Source organism: Nannospalax galili, unplaced genomic scaffold (assembly GCF_000622305.1).
Source record: "Nannospalax galili isolate Female #2095 unplaced genomic scaffold, S.galili_v1.0 scaffold204, whole genome shotgun sequence".
In the NCBI taxonomy this organism is placed as follows: domain Eukaryota; kingdom Metazoa; phylum Chordata; class Mammalia; order Rodentia; family Spalacidae; genus Nannospalax; species Nannospalax galili.
The window spans coordinates 700246-717255 of NW_008350959.1; the positions used below are offsets into that span (position 1 = coordinate 700246).

General features: G+C 44.7%; 1 protein-coding gene across 3 annotated transcripts in view; it reads right to left on the minus strand.

Moving 5' to 3' along the window:
* Positions 1 to 668: 668 nt before the first annotated feature.
* Arhgap25 (Rho GTPase activating protein 25) overlaps positions 669 to 17010 on the minus strand; it is a 75170-nt gene continuing 58828 nt past the window's right edge. For 2 of the 3 annotated variants that reach the window (XM_008848061.2, XM_008848062.2), the window contains exons 6-11: positions 12046 to 12178; positions 11187 to 11260; positions 9437 to 9558; positions 8533 to 8729; positions 5019 to 5551; positions 669 to 1849 (exon numbers count right to left, since the gene is read on the minus strand). In XM_008848061.2, coding sequence (XP_008846283.1) covers positions 1636 to 1849; positions 5019 to 5551; positions 8533 to 8729; positions 9437 to 9558; positions 11187 to 11260; positions 12046 to 12178 — 1273 coding nt within the window. In that variant the 3' untranslated portion in view covers positions 669 to 1635. The remainder of the gene's footprint in view (positions 1850 to 5018; positions 5552 to 8532; positions 8730 to 9436; positions 9559 to 11186; positions 11261 to 12045; positions 12179 to 17010) is intronic. The other variant, XM_017801943.2, reaches the window with a different exon arrangement.

Consider the following 17010-nt stretch of genomic DNA (forward strand, 5'->3'; position numbering starts at 1 on the left):
AGTGGTACTAGACTCCAAACTTTTCTTCTCTGGACTCATTAGGACCTAGAGCCCTGCAGGAACTCTGTTTCTTGTGTCTTCCCTGCATGGAAGTGGATATGGGACCAAGAGGTAGCATTTTAAGAAAGCCAGAACCTTCTCTCACTTGACCATTTCTTCCAAAGCTGGAATGGCTGCTCTGCTGTCTCAGACAACAGTGGGAAGAACAGAAAGAGAGGTGTTGCCAGACCAGAAGAGGGTAGGGGTTTGGACTGCTGCTCAGCCTAACATCCAGCTGCCAAGTCCAGCAGGTCCAATATTGTGGACCTTGAAACAGACTCCAGGATCTCCTTTTTGTACCTTCAGACAAATGTCCCCTATGACACTGGTCACTTCCATACTCTGCTTTGTCAGAACGCAAAGAGACAGTATGAGGCAATGTGGGGGAACACAGATGTGCTGGCAGCATCAACTTCAGAGACTCAGATGTCCAGGGGATGTCATCATGTCTGTGAGTCTATAATTAAAAACAAGTAGACCCTAGGAGTCAAATGTTTTATTGTTCTTCTTACTGCATATAATTAATGTGTGTGTGTGTGTGTGTGTGTGTGTGTGTGTGTGTGCATGTGTAGGTTAAAGAATAGCTTTGGGGGGTTGGTTCTCTCCTTCTACCATGCAGGTCCCAGGGATAAAACTCAGGTCATATCAGGCTTGGTGGCAGGTGCTTTTACCACTGACTGAGCTATTTCTCTAGTCCTCTTATCTGTACCTTTCACGTTTTGAGCAGTAAGTCATAGACTAAGGAAGGCAGGGAGACAACAAACAGAAAATAGTGCCTGATACCACGTTTTAAAAAAATAATGTGCATTTGTTGAAACAGAAAAACAGTCTTATCTGGACTGTTCAATATCTACAACACACCCGACGTCAATCCATAGCTAAAAACCTTCACTCTTAGGCTTTCCAGACACAGTTGCAGCCACCAAAAGGTAACCCAGGATGGACTCTAGCACAAGCCCTGCTCACACAGCCCTGCGCCATGAGAGGGACTTGCCTGCTTCAAGGGAGTGATGTCTTTTACTAATTCTTTAACGTGCTTGGATTGGCATGACTCATTTCTTGTTTTCTTTTTTACTTTACTTCAATACAGCTTTCCCACCAGTTTTGCTCCCATAAATACACTTTACTGTATGGATTCTCCAGCACGTCAGCCTCCCCACACAGCCCTCTCTGGGTCGGCACCTGAGAACCAAGTATCGTGTTCTGCTCATGTCTCAGAGCTGGCTGGAGCCATCTGACCAGGTGAGCTATCCACACAGAAAACCAAGAACTGAGGCTTTGACCCTGCCCTGGGTTGGGGCCAGCCTTCTTCCTGGGTCCTGAGATGTTGCACCCACCTCACACGTCTCCCTTTGACGTGGTCATGCACCAGGGAGGGGTCCAGTTCACTCTTCCTACGGTAGAATAACACAGTCTGTTTGAGTGTGCTGGTGTGTCCCTGCTCACCCACATCCTCTTGCAAACTCCATTTATTTGCTGATGTTATGACTCTTCCCTCAGATGTCCTATCCATCTTAGGGGTGATCTTGCTTCCCAGGAATTGGTATATCGAGAAAAGGGACAGAGTTGGCTGTCCCTGCCACACACCTCAGGCCCTCAAGCATTGGTCTTTGTCTTGGGTTCCTTCATCGATTTCACAAATTCCTTGACTTCTTCTTCCAAAACCTTGTTCCTCCTCTCAACATCCTCCCGGGAGCGCTCCACGTTGCGAAGGCTGATCTCCAGAGCTGCAAACTTCTTCCTTTCTTTCTCCAGTTCCTCATTGAGTCTTACCACCTTAGCCCAGACATCGTAATTTTCCTTCTCAAGGCTGCAAGGAAGGAAACAAATGGAAAGCCAGGTCATTAATTCTGGACCTTTCCTTTACAACCTTTTGCCCTGTTCACAACCTCTTGTTCATTTGCTTTTCTAGATGTAAGACCCTAATCCAGCCCTTGACTCTTATTTCTGTCCTTTCTCCCATGAGAAATTTTTCCCAGAAAACCTGAACTCCCAGAGTGTATCTGAGTCCCTCCTTGTCACTTAACACCATTTTGTGACATCTATCTCTTGTGTTTCTGTGTTTCATGTCATTCTATGTGTTGTATCACATCTTCATCCAGATAAAATATTTCAAAAAAGTATCATCTATAATATGTCTACATTTCTACACTTGTAGCCCCTTTATTTGTCAAGGTCAGCTGACCCTGTACAAAGTGCCATCCGTATTCTAGATTCTCAGCGTTTCTGTGCATGGTAGACCTCTTTTCCCTGCTCCAGTGGACAGCCTCACCAGAGTCCTTCTGCACTAAGATCTGCCTGGGATCAAGATTTGGAGAAGCAAAGGAAAACACACCAGGGTTCTGGGGTTCACACTGCAATTCTAACTCCTGCTTCAGGTAGACAACCTATATGCCTCCTGAGTTCTCAAGACTTTCATTGCTTCTGGTCAAAATCCTAATACAGCCCCAGGTGCCTCTGCCATGCTCTGCTGAATTAACCCTTAGGAATGAGTATATACACTCCATTTTTTTTAAGCCTAAGGAGGAAATTTCTGGTCTGGGTGAAGTTCAGATTTTGTGATTGAAAATTTGCTTCAGAATCTCATTCTGTGGGTGCTGCCTTCTGTTCACCAAGCTCATTCTCTAAGTGCTGCCTTTTCCTCCCCAAACTCACTCTGTGGGGGTTGCCTCCTCCCCGCAAGCAGCCTGCCTGTGCTAATTGCAGATTTGAGCACTTATCTGAGCCCATGCCTTGGGTTCTGTCTTCAACGGCCTTGGCTGATTCTGCATGGAATGCTCCCCGCTGAGCCTTGCCTGTACCGTTCATCTCTTCTTTCAGAAGAGTTATTCTTATTTCTTTGGACCCTCTCATTATGAATTCAGATTTCTCTAGCTTTGCTATTCCCTTGTCTCGGAGAAAATCCAGATGAGATGTTGAGCTGGATCCTGAGGACTGATTAAAATGGACAGGTAGAGTCTGCTTGGGCTTGGGAGCTTGACTGACCAAGGTTTGAACTCAGCTCACAATGATCAGCTTTGTAGCCTTCAGGAATACTTGATACTTCTTAAGCCCCCATTTCATCTAGGAAATGGGAGTACTTCCTGTGTGGACTCAATGAGAAGGCATTGCCAGGCTGCTAATCCTCCTGCCTCTGTCACGAATGGGCCTCTAACAGGTGGCTCAGAGACTGCTCTGATAAGGAGCAGCCACAGGTGTGGCAGTCAGTCCTTCTGCCCTGTCAAGGCACTTGGGCTGAGGTGCGATGAAAGCCTTCTCTGGGGCTGCTTTTCTCCCTGCTAAGATGGCACAGGAGTCTTAAAATTCCACAAATTATTGATTTCAGGTTATTAAGCAAAGAAGCCATGTTTTGCTTGAGGGCAGCCCTCTGTAAGGATCAGTGAATGAAAACTCACAACAGTCTTTCCAGGATCTAAGTTTTCTATCTTATCTTTTTTTTTAGACAGGGTCTAACTGTGTATCCTTGGCTGGCCTGGAACTCACTATGTAGATTAGGCTGGCCTCAAACTCACAGAGATCTGCCTGCCTCTGCTTCCTGAGTGCTGGGATTAGACCACTGTACCTGGTGTGTGCCTAAGTCTTAATAGAAGTTATCTGTAAATATGAAAACCCATTGGTTCTCATTTTGTGGACTTATGACAAATTCACATGGGCAAGGCTGGACTGAGATTCTCTCTCATGAGAAAGAATTTGCTGGAGAAGAATGGAAGAGGAAGATCAACAAAGACGATATGTCAAAATGCCAGAATGAAACCCATTACTTTGTTTACTAACTAAAAACAAGCAAGCAAACAAACAAACAATAAACAAAATGATACTAAAAAATATTACTGGGCAGTTAGTAGTGTTCCAAGAAAAGATTCCAAGAAAATATTTCACCTATCCAAGAGCACCAACTGTTAGCAAACTTCTCAGGGTCCCATGAGGTGCGGCCTGTCTCATTTTCCCCATCTAACCTTATAGCCTGTGCTCAGTGGGAGTTGCAGAAAGCAGCTGAAATATTAAGTCCGATAGAAGCTATCCAGAAGCTTCATGTAAATCAGACTTTGCAGTGGCCACATAACCCTCCTGGGCTCTGGTTCCCTGCACTTGTTGGCCCTCCCCTCCTACCAGTTACCCCCACTCCTCTCCTCCTGGGCATCAATACAGCAGACCTACTGTCTTCTCGCAGCCTCAGCACCTTGGCTTCTATTTGCCTGGCATGTTCTCCTCCATCTGTGGACCTGACTTGTTCTCCAATCTTCAGGCCTTTCCTGAAACACCGCCTTCTCAGTGAGGACCTCCTGATCACCCATTGTAACATCAGAATTTGTAATAACTTCTTGAACTCTCCATCTTCAGTTTTCCCCATAGCATTTTCAATCATCTGATATAATGTGTATTTCATTTCATTTCTTCCTACTGTCTATTCCCACTAGACGAGAGCTCCTTACAAGTACAGGGACTTTCATCTGATTTGTTGAATGCTGTCCCAGCACCTGGAATACTGCTTAGACCACAGAGGTTTTCAAGAGATATTTGCACAATTAATGAATAAGAATAGTATGGAGGCTTATAAAAGCTCCCTTTAACTCAGTCAGGTATATTCATCCTCAATACTACTTGGGCTATATATTTAAGTTTCCATGGTTCTAATCTGAAGTTTAGGGTTTTCCTAATTTATCTACCTCATCTCTCCCTTTGTTCTTTTCTTTACTAGGTTTCCCTGCTATTGGCTACTATGTTCCGTGAATAATTTTTTTTGTTTTGTTTTTTAGAGACAGGGTCTCATTACGTAGCAATAGCTGTCCTGGAACTTGCTATGCAGACCAGGCTGAACTTGATCTCACAGAGATCTGCCTGATTCTGCCTCCCAAGTTCTGGAATTAAAGGAATGTGCCACCACACTCAGCTCCATGAATAATTTTTGGCAGGTGTGGGCAATCCCCTTCTTTCTAAATATGGAAAGTATACACAGTGGCCCTCTGCAGGTGACTTACTTTTTAATCTGTTCCTCATACATCTGCTTCTGAGTTTCTATTTCTGTCCTCAGCTGCTGGACCACCCTCTGCAAAGAATCAATCTCCTCTTCTCCAGAGTCCTTTCTTCCAGGCCCCATTTCAGAGTTTGTACTGACAAGAACATCTCTCTTGGAGTCACAGGCAGGGGGAGAGAGTGCACCTGCTGGGGTCCCTGGGGACCCTGGTGGGGCAGGGACGTTATCATAGGTAGAAGTCCGCTGGTCGTTGGAAAGGTGACGAAGGTCTTGAGACATAGTTCTCCTGTGCCCCTCCCCTGCTTTAGCTTCTGAAGATGGAGACCAGAACTCATTTTTAAAGATTTCCAGTTTGCTGCTGTTGGTGCCTTGGAATGCTGATGCCAAGAAGCACTTCCGGTTGGGGAGTGTCTGAGTCCTCTTTCGAGATTGCACCTTCCAGTCTCCTGGCTTTTCCCTGGGGACTTGGTCATCGTCCTCTTGATGCTGGTTGCCTGGCTGTCGTCCAGTGGGGCTGGTGGCATCAGAGTCACTTGCCTGGAAAAAATGGCCATGGATGTTATGAATTTTTTCCTTCTGTGTGTCATGCTTCCAAGATAAGGATTACAGACTGGCAAGAAAGTGTATCCTGGTCACACACCTGTGACGCCATTAATCTATTACCTTGGTTGTCTGTGTGGTAATTTCACAGTTATGGAACTTATTCAAGCTCTAGAGAGGGAGTGTTGGTTAAAACCATTTGCTTGCTTGAGGTAAAAGAATCTAAATTAAGATCCTTTCATAAACTTAGGATAGGAGGTCCTGCTGACTGTGGGTCCAAAGCCCAGAAGCAATAAGAAAAGTTCAATAAATTTAACTGACATGGATTTCCATGACCTCCAAAATTTTAAAGAACAAAAAATAAAGCAAATAAGCCACTATGTGCTAAACGACAGGCCAGGTGACAAGCTGGCCCAAAGCTCTTCCATGTATATCACAGACAGTGCAGGGCTCTGTACCTGTACAGAGACTGTAACAGGTCTCTCTTGTTACACAGAGTTTACAAAGATTGAGAAAGGAAAGACTATCACATCAACATAGGCAAAGAGCTTCAAGAACAGACAGTTCGTGGAGGAAAAAAATGAGCTGCCCCTCACACTTTAGGGAGCTGGAGAGATGACTTAGCGGTTAAGAGCACTGACTGCTCATGCAGAGGATCTGGGTTCAATTCTCAGCACCAACATGGTGGCTAACAACCATCTGTAACTGCAGTTCCAGGGGCTCCGACACCCTCTTCTGACCTCTGTGGGTACTTGCATGCATGGGTGCACCTACCTATATGCAAGTAATATACTCATAAACATTAAATAAAAAAATAATAAAATATTTTAAAACAGAAATATATTTAGCCTCTTTTCATAATTAATAAAAGAAACTCAAGTTAAAATTCATGATCTAGCAGTTCTTTTATCACATGGGGGACATCCCTAAATCTGACAGCACAGGTCATTTGTGAAAGCATAGAGAAATGGGTCTTTTCAGGCATTGCCATAGAAATATACAACACAGATGTTAATAACGTTTATAAAAGATGACGCATGTAAGTTTACTTACCATCTTGCCCTCTAATCTCATTTCTGAGTATTTATTCCAGAATGATATCTGCCTGAATGCAAAGCAAAGTATGGCCAAGATGATTCATGGTAGACTTCTTTGTGATACAAAGGACCGAAATAGATCTGCTCATCTCTAGGGGCTGGGTAAATGGTTTGTAGTACAGCTAATGAATGAACACTATATACTTGCCAAAAATGAGGCCTTATGGGTATGCATTTACATATTGATATGAGTCTCCAGGATATACTGCTAAGTTTAAAAATGTGAGATACAAAAGAGATAGAAAGGGAAAAAAATACACATTTTGTGTAAAAAGGGGAAGTAAGAAAATAATCTGTATTTGCATCTTTTATTTGTGTAAAGGATCCTGGAAGGATGGCTAAGACACTAACACAGCAGGAAGAGCTGGGTGTGTGGGAAAGGGCAGTATGATAATTAATATTGCCAACTTGCCAGGATCTGGAATCACCATGGAAAGGACCCTTTGGGCACGTCTGTGAGAGATGATCTGAGTGAGTTAACTGAGGTGGGAAGACCCACTGTAACCGTGAGCTGCATCATTACATGGGCTGGAGTCCTGTGCTGAGTGAAAAGGAGGGAGCGAGCTGAGCACCAGCATTTATCTGTTTCCTGGCTGTGGACACACTGTGCCCAGCTGCCTTGGCTCCTGCTGCCACGCCCTCCCTGTCACCAGGAACTGCACTTGAACTCTGAGTCAAAAGCAAACTTTCTTTTCTTGAGTTGCTTTTGTCAGGCATTTTGCTACCTGCAAAATGAGATAGTAACTAATTCAGGGATGGAGCAGGACTTTTCAATGGGTACCTTTTCCTAGGATTTTGGTTTTTGGAACTGTGTGGATATTCAAAATTAAATTAGAAAGAAAAAGAGAAAAATGTGCCCCACAGAAGATGGGGAAAGTTGGGCTGAGCTCTCTCTCGGCCTAGCTAGCCACCTGCTTGGGGACATTAGTCCTGAAGTGGGTGCAGGCCCTCAGACCTATGCCCTGCGCTAGGCTGGCTGGTCAACCTCTTTGGCCTCAGCTCCTCAATTAAAAAGTTTGGTGGTAACTTGCCCTCCAGAGTCAGAGTGTGGACTCCGAGGGATCCATGTGCTTCCCCAGCATAGAGGTTGTCCTGTCATTACTGGGAAGCTGCCAAAGGAGCAGAGCATGGACAGTGCAGGCCTGTGGGTGACTTTATCCACAAAGCACGAATGATTTTAAATTGTAGTTTAGTTGTAGAGTGCTAGTAAGATGCCTCTATCTACACAAGAGTCATCAAAGAAAAACTATAACCACTACAATTTGCTACCCTTTTCCCACTTTTGACAGTAGTGCAGGTAACTTACTTGGTCAACTAGAAAATTTAAATTCATTTCTTGGCTGTGCATGAAGAATCAAGCTGCCGCATAAAAGCGACACATTCTTTAAAAAAAAATGTTCCTCTAAATATATGAAAATATTTGACCTTCATAAGTTGATGCTCCCTAGTAGTCTACACTGTGGAGTCTGCAGAGTGTGGGGACACGGAGAATGTGAGTTCCATCCCTTCTGTACAAATGAGGAGCTAACACTGCTGAGGCAGCTTATCAGTGAACGAGGATGACTACACGTCCCCTACTCTGAGAAAGGAATCATGCTTCAGGGTTAGCAGGACACCAGCTCTCTCTGGACTTTACTCAGAATGTTCCAACAACTCTCACAAAACTGCTCTGTTTATTTTTTCCATTGAACTTTCCTGGATTTCTCTCTTGGAGAGGGTTTCATGGAGGATCCCAGGACTCAGGTTGTGCATAATTCTCTCACATGTCCCTAGCCCTGGGCTTTCTGTAGACGTCCTGATGCAGCCACCATTCCCCGCTACTGCCTTAGGATGACTGCACTGAAGGAGAGTCCAATGGGGCAGCTGGCACCTGTGTCTTACCGTGTTACTGAAGCTGTCTGTCCTGGAAAGTGGAGGGTCTTCAGTGGCATCCCAGCCCACAGAGCTTCGGGGTACTGGGGGTTTCTTGGGGTCGTTTTTCTGGACAGGGGGCGACAGTGGTGCATCCTTGGATTTAGGAAAGAGGACCTCGTGGTCTCTGATCATCATGGTCATCACTCTTTGAATCTGAGGAGTCCCTGAAAAAGGAAGAGATTGTAGTGGCTGTACCAGGAGGGCCTCAGGGGTTGGCGCCTGTAAGGTGTCTCCATTGACCCAAAAACTGTAGGCCTCAAGGGACCTCATTTGCTCCTCATGGGGCCCTTCTTAATTGTCTGAGGGAGAAGATGGACTAGAAGAAGTATATAGAAGGGGGTGAATAAGGAGGTTTTAAGGATATTTTTTATCCTATATTGTCCTGGATCATGTTTGAATCAGGCAGGAGGTAAAATAACAGGCAAGAAAATAAAGGTAACTCTATCTCCTGTTGTCGCCCTCAGTAAGCATCTGTTTTCTATTGTACAGGGGTAGGCTGCCTGCCCACTTGATGGGAGACATTGGCCATTGTGCTACAGCTTTGCTTATCTAGACAAGACACAAGCCTTCTCAGCTCAGCTTCACAGCAGTCTTTTTTGTGAACTGGCTTATAAAATGGAAACTTGTTTGCTCTGCTTGATAGTAAATGAATAGGAAACACTAGTTCATTGGTTTTGGGTTAGCCTGCTATGCTCTGTGACCATTGGGCAGGAAATATAATTCCTGCACCTCTGACCTCGTAGGTCTGTTAATAGCATTCAGTGGCGACAGTAAGTGAAGCTTGCTGAGCTGCAGAGCAGGACACAGACACTGGGGGCAGCGTTCTCGGTGCCACTTCCAGTGCCCCTCCGTTGCTGACCAGCCTGTGTACCTCTCATGATCACAGCAGGGTCTTCAACCTTGGACCTGATGAGATTCACCCCAATCACGGTGGCCAGGTTGTCCACACTCATCTTGTTGACAGCGCAATTCAATTGGATTTCATGCAGAAACCTGTGGGCAGCCAGGAAATCCCACCATAGGTAACAAGAAGTGGCCAGGACAGAGCCCTCCCAGGACCCATGGGTGCACTTGTTGGATTCCAGCTCTTTCCTCCTGCTTCAGGGATGGAATGAGCTGGCTCTGCCCACAAGTGTTTAACTTTGATCTGAAAGACCCAAGATCAAGGAGGTATGAGAAGCCATGGACAGCCCAGCAACCGGGCCAGGGGTGGTCTGAGGGTGGAGAACCCCCATAGCAGGGGTTGTTTAGGGAGTTAAGAGGTGACTAGAGAGACTTAAAGGAGTGTCTTGCCTTTATCACTCACTTCTTAGCACCCACCCACCCATGTCTTCAGGGGAAAAAATGACTTGTGAGGAGGTTTAGAGACGATGAAGCCTCCTTAGTCTCATCCTCTGATTAGAGTCCTGAGCATCTAGCTCTTAGCAGGTACTCAATATCTCACAAGGAAAAGTTTCATTATACTTCTACCTACCACAGGCACAAAATCTTCAGATTTGTTATATAAAAAGCAAAACAACAACAAATGAAGAGATCAGTAACGGAAATCTAGGTATTTTAAAAAAAACACCTGCAAAAGTGGGTAGACTGAAACACCATAAAACACCAGATTTGGAGAAATAGTTAATTGATGGTGTGGCCAAAAGATAAAAATTACAAAATATTGGTGCTGGAGAGATGGCTTAGCTGTTAAGAGCTCTGGCTGCTCTTGCAGAAGACCTGGGTTTAATTCCCAGAACCCACATGGCAACTAACAACCATTTGTGACTATAGTTCCCGGGGAGCCGACGCCCTCTTCTGATCTCTGCAGGCATTGCAGGTGCACTCACACACATTCAGGCAATACACTCATACACATAAAAAGTAAAAATAATAAGTAAAATTTAAAAAGAAAATTATGAAAATCATGGAACCATTTATTCTATGATAAAGGAATTCTATGCTTTTCAAATTGATATGAAAACATTCTCTTGAAGTTACTCTGTGAGAAAAGATCCAGAAGGAAACACACCCAGGTGTTCACAGAGATTGTTGCTAGATGAGGGGTTGCGTTTAATTTTTAGTTCTTACTTATAGTGTGTTGTGTCCTTGTGGTTGCTAGATCAAGTAAGAATCACCTTTATAATTTGGAATTATATCACAGTATTTTTAAAACTAAAAGACAATGCTGAGGTTTGTCAGGCATGAAGGCTCTCAGCACAGCACATCTGGGTGGTCTGCCAGCAAGGTGCTGTCACAAGGACCACACACAGCAGGTTCTTACAAGGGCTGAAGGAATGAAAGTCTCCAGGGTGTCAGGTTCTAGAATTGTCTCAGGAAGACCAGAGACAATTCTAGAAACATTATAGGTATTCCAGGGTCTTATGAATGTCCCAGGACTCTGGGCAGCTCTGAGGCAGGTCTAAAGGAGGGAAAATACTCATTCTGTGTGTTGACCAAGTTCTTAGGGACTTTGAAATAATCTTGAAGAAACAGGACATTGTCTCAGTGCTATGTGGATAGACTTCACCTTCTACAATTCTGGACCAGAATCTGTGATCCTAGAGGGATTGTGTCCTCTTCTGACCAGAGGCTTTCTGATATGGCTAGACACTGTAGTGTTGACATCACAAGACTCTCACCTGCAGATGTAGCTCAGGAGATTATAGTTGTCACGAGGAAGGATAGAGAGCTGCTTTATCAACTCCTGCTGAGCCTGGGAAGAGAATTTTGACAGCAATAAGCAAGCCTGCTGCTCACTTGCCAGCAACGAAGCAGTGAAACTTGGGACATAACTGGCACATCTGTACAGGAAGAACACTTTGGTTGTCAGTCCAGTTCCTACAGTTTTGTGAATTAAAATATTTGGAAGTAACTATAAATTCTTAGGAAACTGAAGCCCGGACTGCTCTCGGTCAAGCAGTCTACCAACTGAGCTACATTCTCAGCTGCCATGTTTTTGTTTGTTTAGTTCATTTTTAGACTTCATTGCAATTATGCCAGCCACTCACTCCTGACCTTGACAAGAAGCAGTACCTGATAAAGCATGCACTACCTGATAACTTGCACTCAAGATGGTTCGTGAAGATATAATGATCCAAAAAACAATCACATCTCAATTTAATATCTCAAGACTACTTAAAAGTGTGACCTGGTAGTCTTGCTGAGAATTGTTGAGGCACAGGCCAGGCTGGCTAAGTTGGAAGGCAGGTTTTAGAAACCTCTCAGAAGTATTATCCCCCTCCACCCATTTCTCATTTTCTTACATGTGGTCAAGGTATTTGATGACAATACATTTCTTTAATGTATCATCACCTTCAAGAAGACTGTGAATGGAAGGCCCCATGAATGGTACCATTGGCCTAACACTGCTGCCCAAGTTCTAGTTTAACATATCCTACCACAGGGTATGGACCCTCTGACTCACTATTGCCTACTAGAACCATTCAAGAAACCAATGGCTTTCTTCTAAGTAGGACAGTTAACTAAAGAAACACAAACCTTTGCCTCATCAGCATTCATGAGCTGCCCGCAGAGCAGGAAACCTTCATACTGGCTCCAAGGAACCACTGGCTCTGGGAGATCTCGGAGGTAAAGCTTTAACAGAGAGGCCACCGTGTGTACATCTGTGTCTCTGGAACAAAATAAGCAGTACTTTTGGAAAGCAGAACCAGAACGCTCCTTCCACCTGCCCTGATGGTCCACTGGGTTGAAGCATGAGGTCCAGAGGGACATAGGGCAAATAAGAGCCTGGTAAAGCAAAGTTGGGCCCAGACATTTTTGCTAATGCTCACTTCCAAAAGAACAACTTTGAACACACTTTACTCCTTCTACACCACTGCCTCAAAGGTAATACCAAGGATCGCTTTTCTATTAAATGTTAACTATTTTGATCTTTTCTACTTCTTCTTCAAATCACTTAGTATCTTACAGTTATCATTGTCTAGTCTCTAACTTGTTTGTGTGTGAACCCCTTTATATACTTGGTCCATTGATCTTTCTCGTCTCCCAGAGCTGCTTAAAAAATACTTAGATTTGTTCATGTTTTCTCAATGGTTCATTCAATTAATAACCAATGGAAAGCTTACTTTTGTTTTTTATTTTCATTTTCACCATGATTTCATTAGTAAACCTAAAGGATATAGTTAGTCCCATCAGGCCACAGTACTTGGAGGATACACATTACAAAGTCCTCAAACACTGTGGTGTGTGTCAGGATATGGGAAACTCAGTATGTATGTATGTATGTATGTATGTATGTATGTATGTATGTATGTGAAACTCAGCAAGTATGTCAGGAGCACACGAGGCAGGGCTGGGGACCCACAGGTGACTCTTTAGCACCCACATGGCAGCTAACAACCATCTATAATTCCAGTTCCAGGGGATCTGACCCCCTCTTCTAACCTCTGTGGGCACTGCATGACAGGGGTACACTTACATACATTCAGGCAATACATTCATACACATAAAATAAAAAAAATAATGAAGTCTATTTCATGATATGAAAATTATAGAAGTTGAAGTATCAGTGTCAATTTAAAGTTTTAGAAGACTATGGCCACACTTGATGGCTTATGTATTATCCTTGCTTTGTTACTGTGAAAGCATAGTTCAGTAACTGTGACAAAGACCACCTAACCTGAAGAGCCTAAATATTTAATTTGTGGCCCATTCTGGAAAGTGTTCGGACCCCAGAATCACAGAGGTATTGCAATTTTTCTGAAGTGCTGTACGAGAAAACAAATCTAAATCTACCACATACTAGTGTGTTACTTAATAAGGGGAGTGTTCTGAGAAGTGTGTCATTAGGCAATTTAGTCATTGTATAAACATCATGGAGTGATGTTCCTAAACACAGATGGTGTGGCCTGCTATACTCCTAAACCACATACTATGGACTGCAGTGTGGTCTGTTTTCAGCCGTTTAGTGATGGGCAGTTAGAGCAGGCTGGTGATGTGCCTTCTGGAGGCGGAAGGGAACAGGAACACCAGGACTTGAGTGTGAAACTCTATCTTGGTGCCTTGTGTATTTCTTTCCTTTTGCTTTTGATTCTGTTCTGGGTTGCCAATTCTTGGCTCCAACTTCTGCAAGCCCCACTCCCCGCCTTCGCAGCCCGTGAACTTTCTACCTCTGAAGGAAAATACAGAGCTGCACAGAATGCTATCTGTACTCCAAGGCAGGAAATTTGGGGTGGGGATGTTCCCTTAACATGGAGATTCGGAAAAATCCTATCCTGTTGAGTCACCATCTAAAAATATCCCTAGGCAGAGCAAAGCTGGGAAAAAAGCAGGTTTGTCAAAACACAGTAAGTGTTTAAGAAAGTAGCAGGAAGGCCATTAGCTGGCAACCTGCAGAAGCAATGATCTTCTAATGTCCCCATGTCACAGTCCACCCAGTGTGTTTACCATATCTAGAGACATGGGCTTACTTGTAGCCTCTCCTCTAGCCCCAACCCAGTGAAGCTCTGTATCATCTCAAAGGTGTGTGACTCTCTTGAAGCCCCTGCCCTTTCACTTCCGGCTTTCAGTCACTGCCTTTTCCCAGGCTTCTGTCCTGCCCCTTCCATCCTACTCACTGATGCACTGCCTATGGCCTGTATGGCCCCCAAACACAAAACATACCCTCAGAATCAGTGGTAAGTAAAAGCCCAGATCCTTTGAAGAGAAGCAGCAATTTAAAAAGACAGTTTGATTACAATAAACTGAAGATGGCAAAAATACCCAACATTTGAAAGAGAAAGGGGTTATAGCCTCAGATGCAATGGGGACAATTCAAAAGAATTAAAATACATTTGTATTCACAGAACCTCAAAATCTTCATAAAAGCCGATTCATTTTGCCGAAGATGATGCTAACCAGGCTGTGGTGGTCTGAATGTGAATGTCCCCCACAGGTTCAAACATCTGCACTTGTGGTTTCTAGTTGGTGGCAGTGTTTGGGGCAGTCATAGAGCCTTTAGGAGTTGTGGCTTGCTAGAGGAAGCACATCACTGAGGGCAGGCTTTGAGGATTATAGCCCTGTCCCACTTCTGGTTTGCTTTGTCTCTGCTTCATGGTTGCTGTTGAAGGTGGGAGTGCTCAGCTTTTGGGTTCTGTCACCATGCCTGCCTACTGCCAGGGCTCCCCACCATGAAGGACTGTTAGTCCTCTGGAACCTTAGGTTCAAATAAATTCCTTCTTGTTCAAGTAACAGAAAAGTAACTAATACACATGTCTACTGATTGCCTGGTTGACACCGCATTCTGGCTTATTGGATCTCATTAAAACAAGGTCATTTTCTTGGGGACTTCTCTAGTTTCCCAGACCAGTCCATGTCAAAGCCTCCCTTTGCTAAGTTCTCATACTTACCTCTATTTATTGTGTTTGGTACTAACACAGTGGATATTGTGCTGTGATTTCTGAATATTTTTGCTATAATGTCACCCCATTGTATTAGTACTGATTCAGGGGTCATTCTTATAATCTAAGTTTCCAGGATCATTTGTCCTGAGTTGGCTGCCCCTTCAAACAAAAGGATCAACAAAAAATGAGATTTTTTTGTCAGTTCTGAAATCTGACCCTAAATTGGTATCTTTGCCTGACTTGCCTTGGAGCCTTGGTGTGTGTCGTGTGGCATGTCTCACAGAGAAGTACGGGGTGGGAGGTACACTAGCTTTGTGACCAGGCAGTATCCAAGCCCAGTAGAAACTGATAAGGAAATTAACATCAATGTGTGTGTGTGTGTGTGTGTGTGTGTGTGTGTGTGTGTGATGTGCCTGTATGTATTTATGCATGCTCACATGAGTATAGATGCATGTCATGTCCATGTGAAGGCCAGAAATTGACACTGGGTGTCTACTCAATTGGTCTCCACTGTATATATTGAGAAGAAAAGTCTTTCTCTTGAACCCAGAGCTTTCCAATTTGGTTAATCTAGCTAGCCACCTTGCCAGCTTGCTCCAAGCGTCCCCTGTCTATGTCTCTGGAGCACTGGGATTCCACTCAGGCCACCATGCCCACCTGGCAAATGCAAGAGTGCTGGGATTCTGAACTAGCATCCTCACACTTGTGTGTAAGCACTTTACCCACTCAGCCATCTTCCCAGACCAACTAGGAAATTGTTAAATTTGCATTTCCCTGTTACTGAGAACCAGGTACACCTGTTCCAAAATCTCACCAAGTTAGAGTTCTGTGCTGCTTCTGTGCTGGTAAAGAAATAGGCGATCACATGATGGAGCTGTGAGTGTGGCCAGTGTAAAGGATCCTATGTTAAGGACTCTAGGCAGGGGCTTCATGGCCTTCCAACTTTTTATGTAAACTCATTAATTTCTAAAAAGTATTTTCAGGGGTCAGAAGAGCTATGACTACAGTAAATGTTAGATAACTCCACAATTATACCTGAAACAAAAAGCCTGCAAGGTATGTGATAATCTACAGGAGGAAAAGAAATTCTCTTCACCTAGGAAACACTCTCAGAAGAAGCTTTAGCCCTAACTATGTTGGAAGATAGCTAAACAACAAGAATAAAAAGACAGTCCTCCTCAAATGAAGTTTATCCCTCCAGGGGCACATGGACACACAAGTTGACCCTGGGAGTTCTGTGAAGAGCCCAAGTGACCCTTCCTGCCGGTGTGCCAACTCCACCCCCTAGAGGTAACAATGTCATAATGGGGTATGGAAACTTTCCTCCTTCTAAGGCCCCAAATTTCATGGGAATCAAAGACTCCAATGCCAACACCTACTGCAACCTGACAGTGCAAATCCCAGCAATAACCTCTTTCTTTTCAGCATACTGACTGCACTGTTAAAAAGCAACAACCCGCCCTCTGCTTCCCTGGGCCTGCAGGACCCACAGGCCTCTCTCCAACCACAGGCCTCTCTCTCCTGGGTAAGTCTACCCTGCCCTCCATGCCTTGGCTCCCCCAGCCTCACTCACCCTCCCATCTCCCCTGCCAGTCTGCACAACCTGCCAGCAACTTTCCTGGACGCCAGGGCTGACCTTTCCTCCTCCTGGTCCTTTGCATCCAGACCAACCCAGCTCCTCAGTGCAGTCCCCAGGGGCCCTTGGGGCTGCCTCCCGCCCCCATCTTCCTTTGCATCTCTGGGTGGCAGAGCCACCAGCTGCCCTAGACCAGCATCTTTCCCGGACCTGGCTCCCAGGCCAGGCCAACTCAAAATTCCAGAGGCCAAAATCTATCCTGGAGGGATCCAGACCTTAGGAGAAACCCTCCCGCCCCCTTTGCATCTCTGGGTGGCAGAGCCACCAGCTGCCCTAGACCAGCATCTTTCCCGGACCTGGCTCCCAGGCCAGGCCAACCCAAAATTCCAGAGGCCAAAATCTATCCTGGAGGGATCCGGGATCCAGGAGAAACCCCGAGAACATCTGATCCTCAGCTAATTGGGCCTCTGTGGGAACTCCTGAAGACAGAAGCAATCTGGCCACGTCAATATAAAATGAAAAGAGAGAGCTGGAAGCATCGAGGAA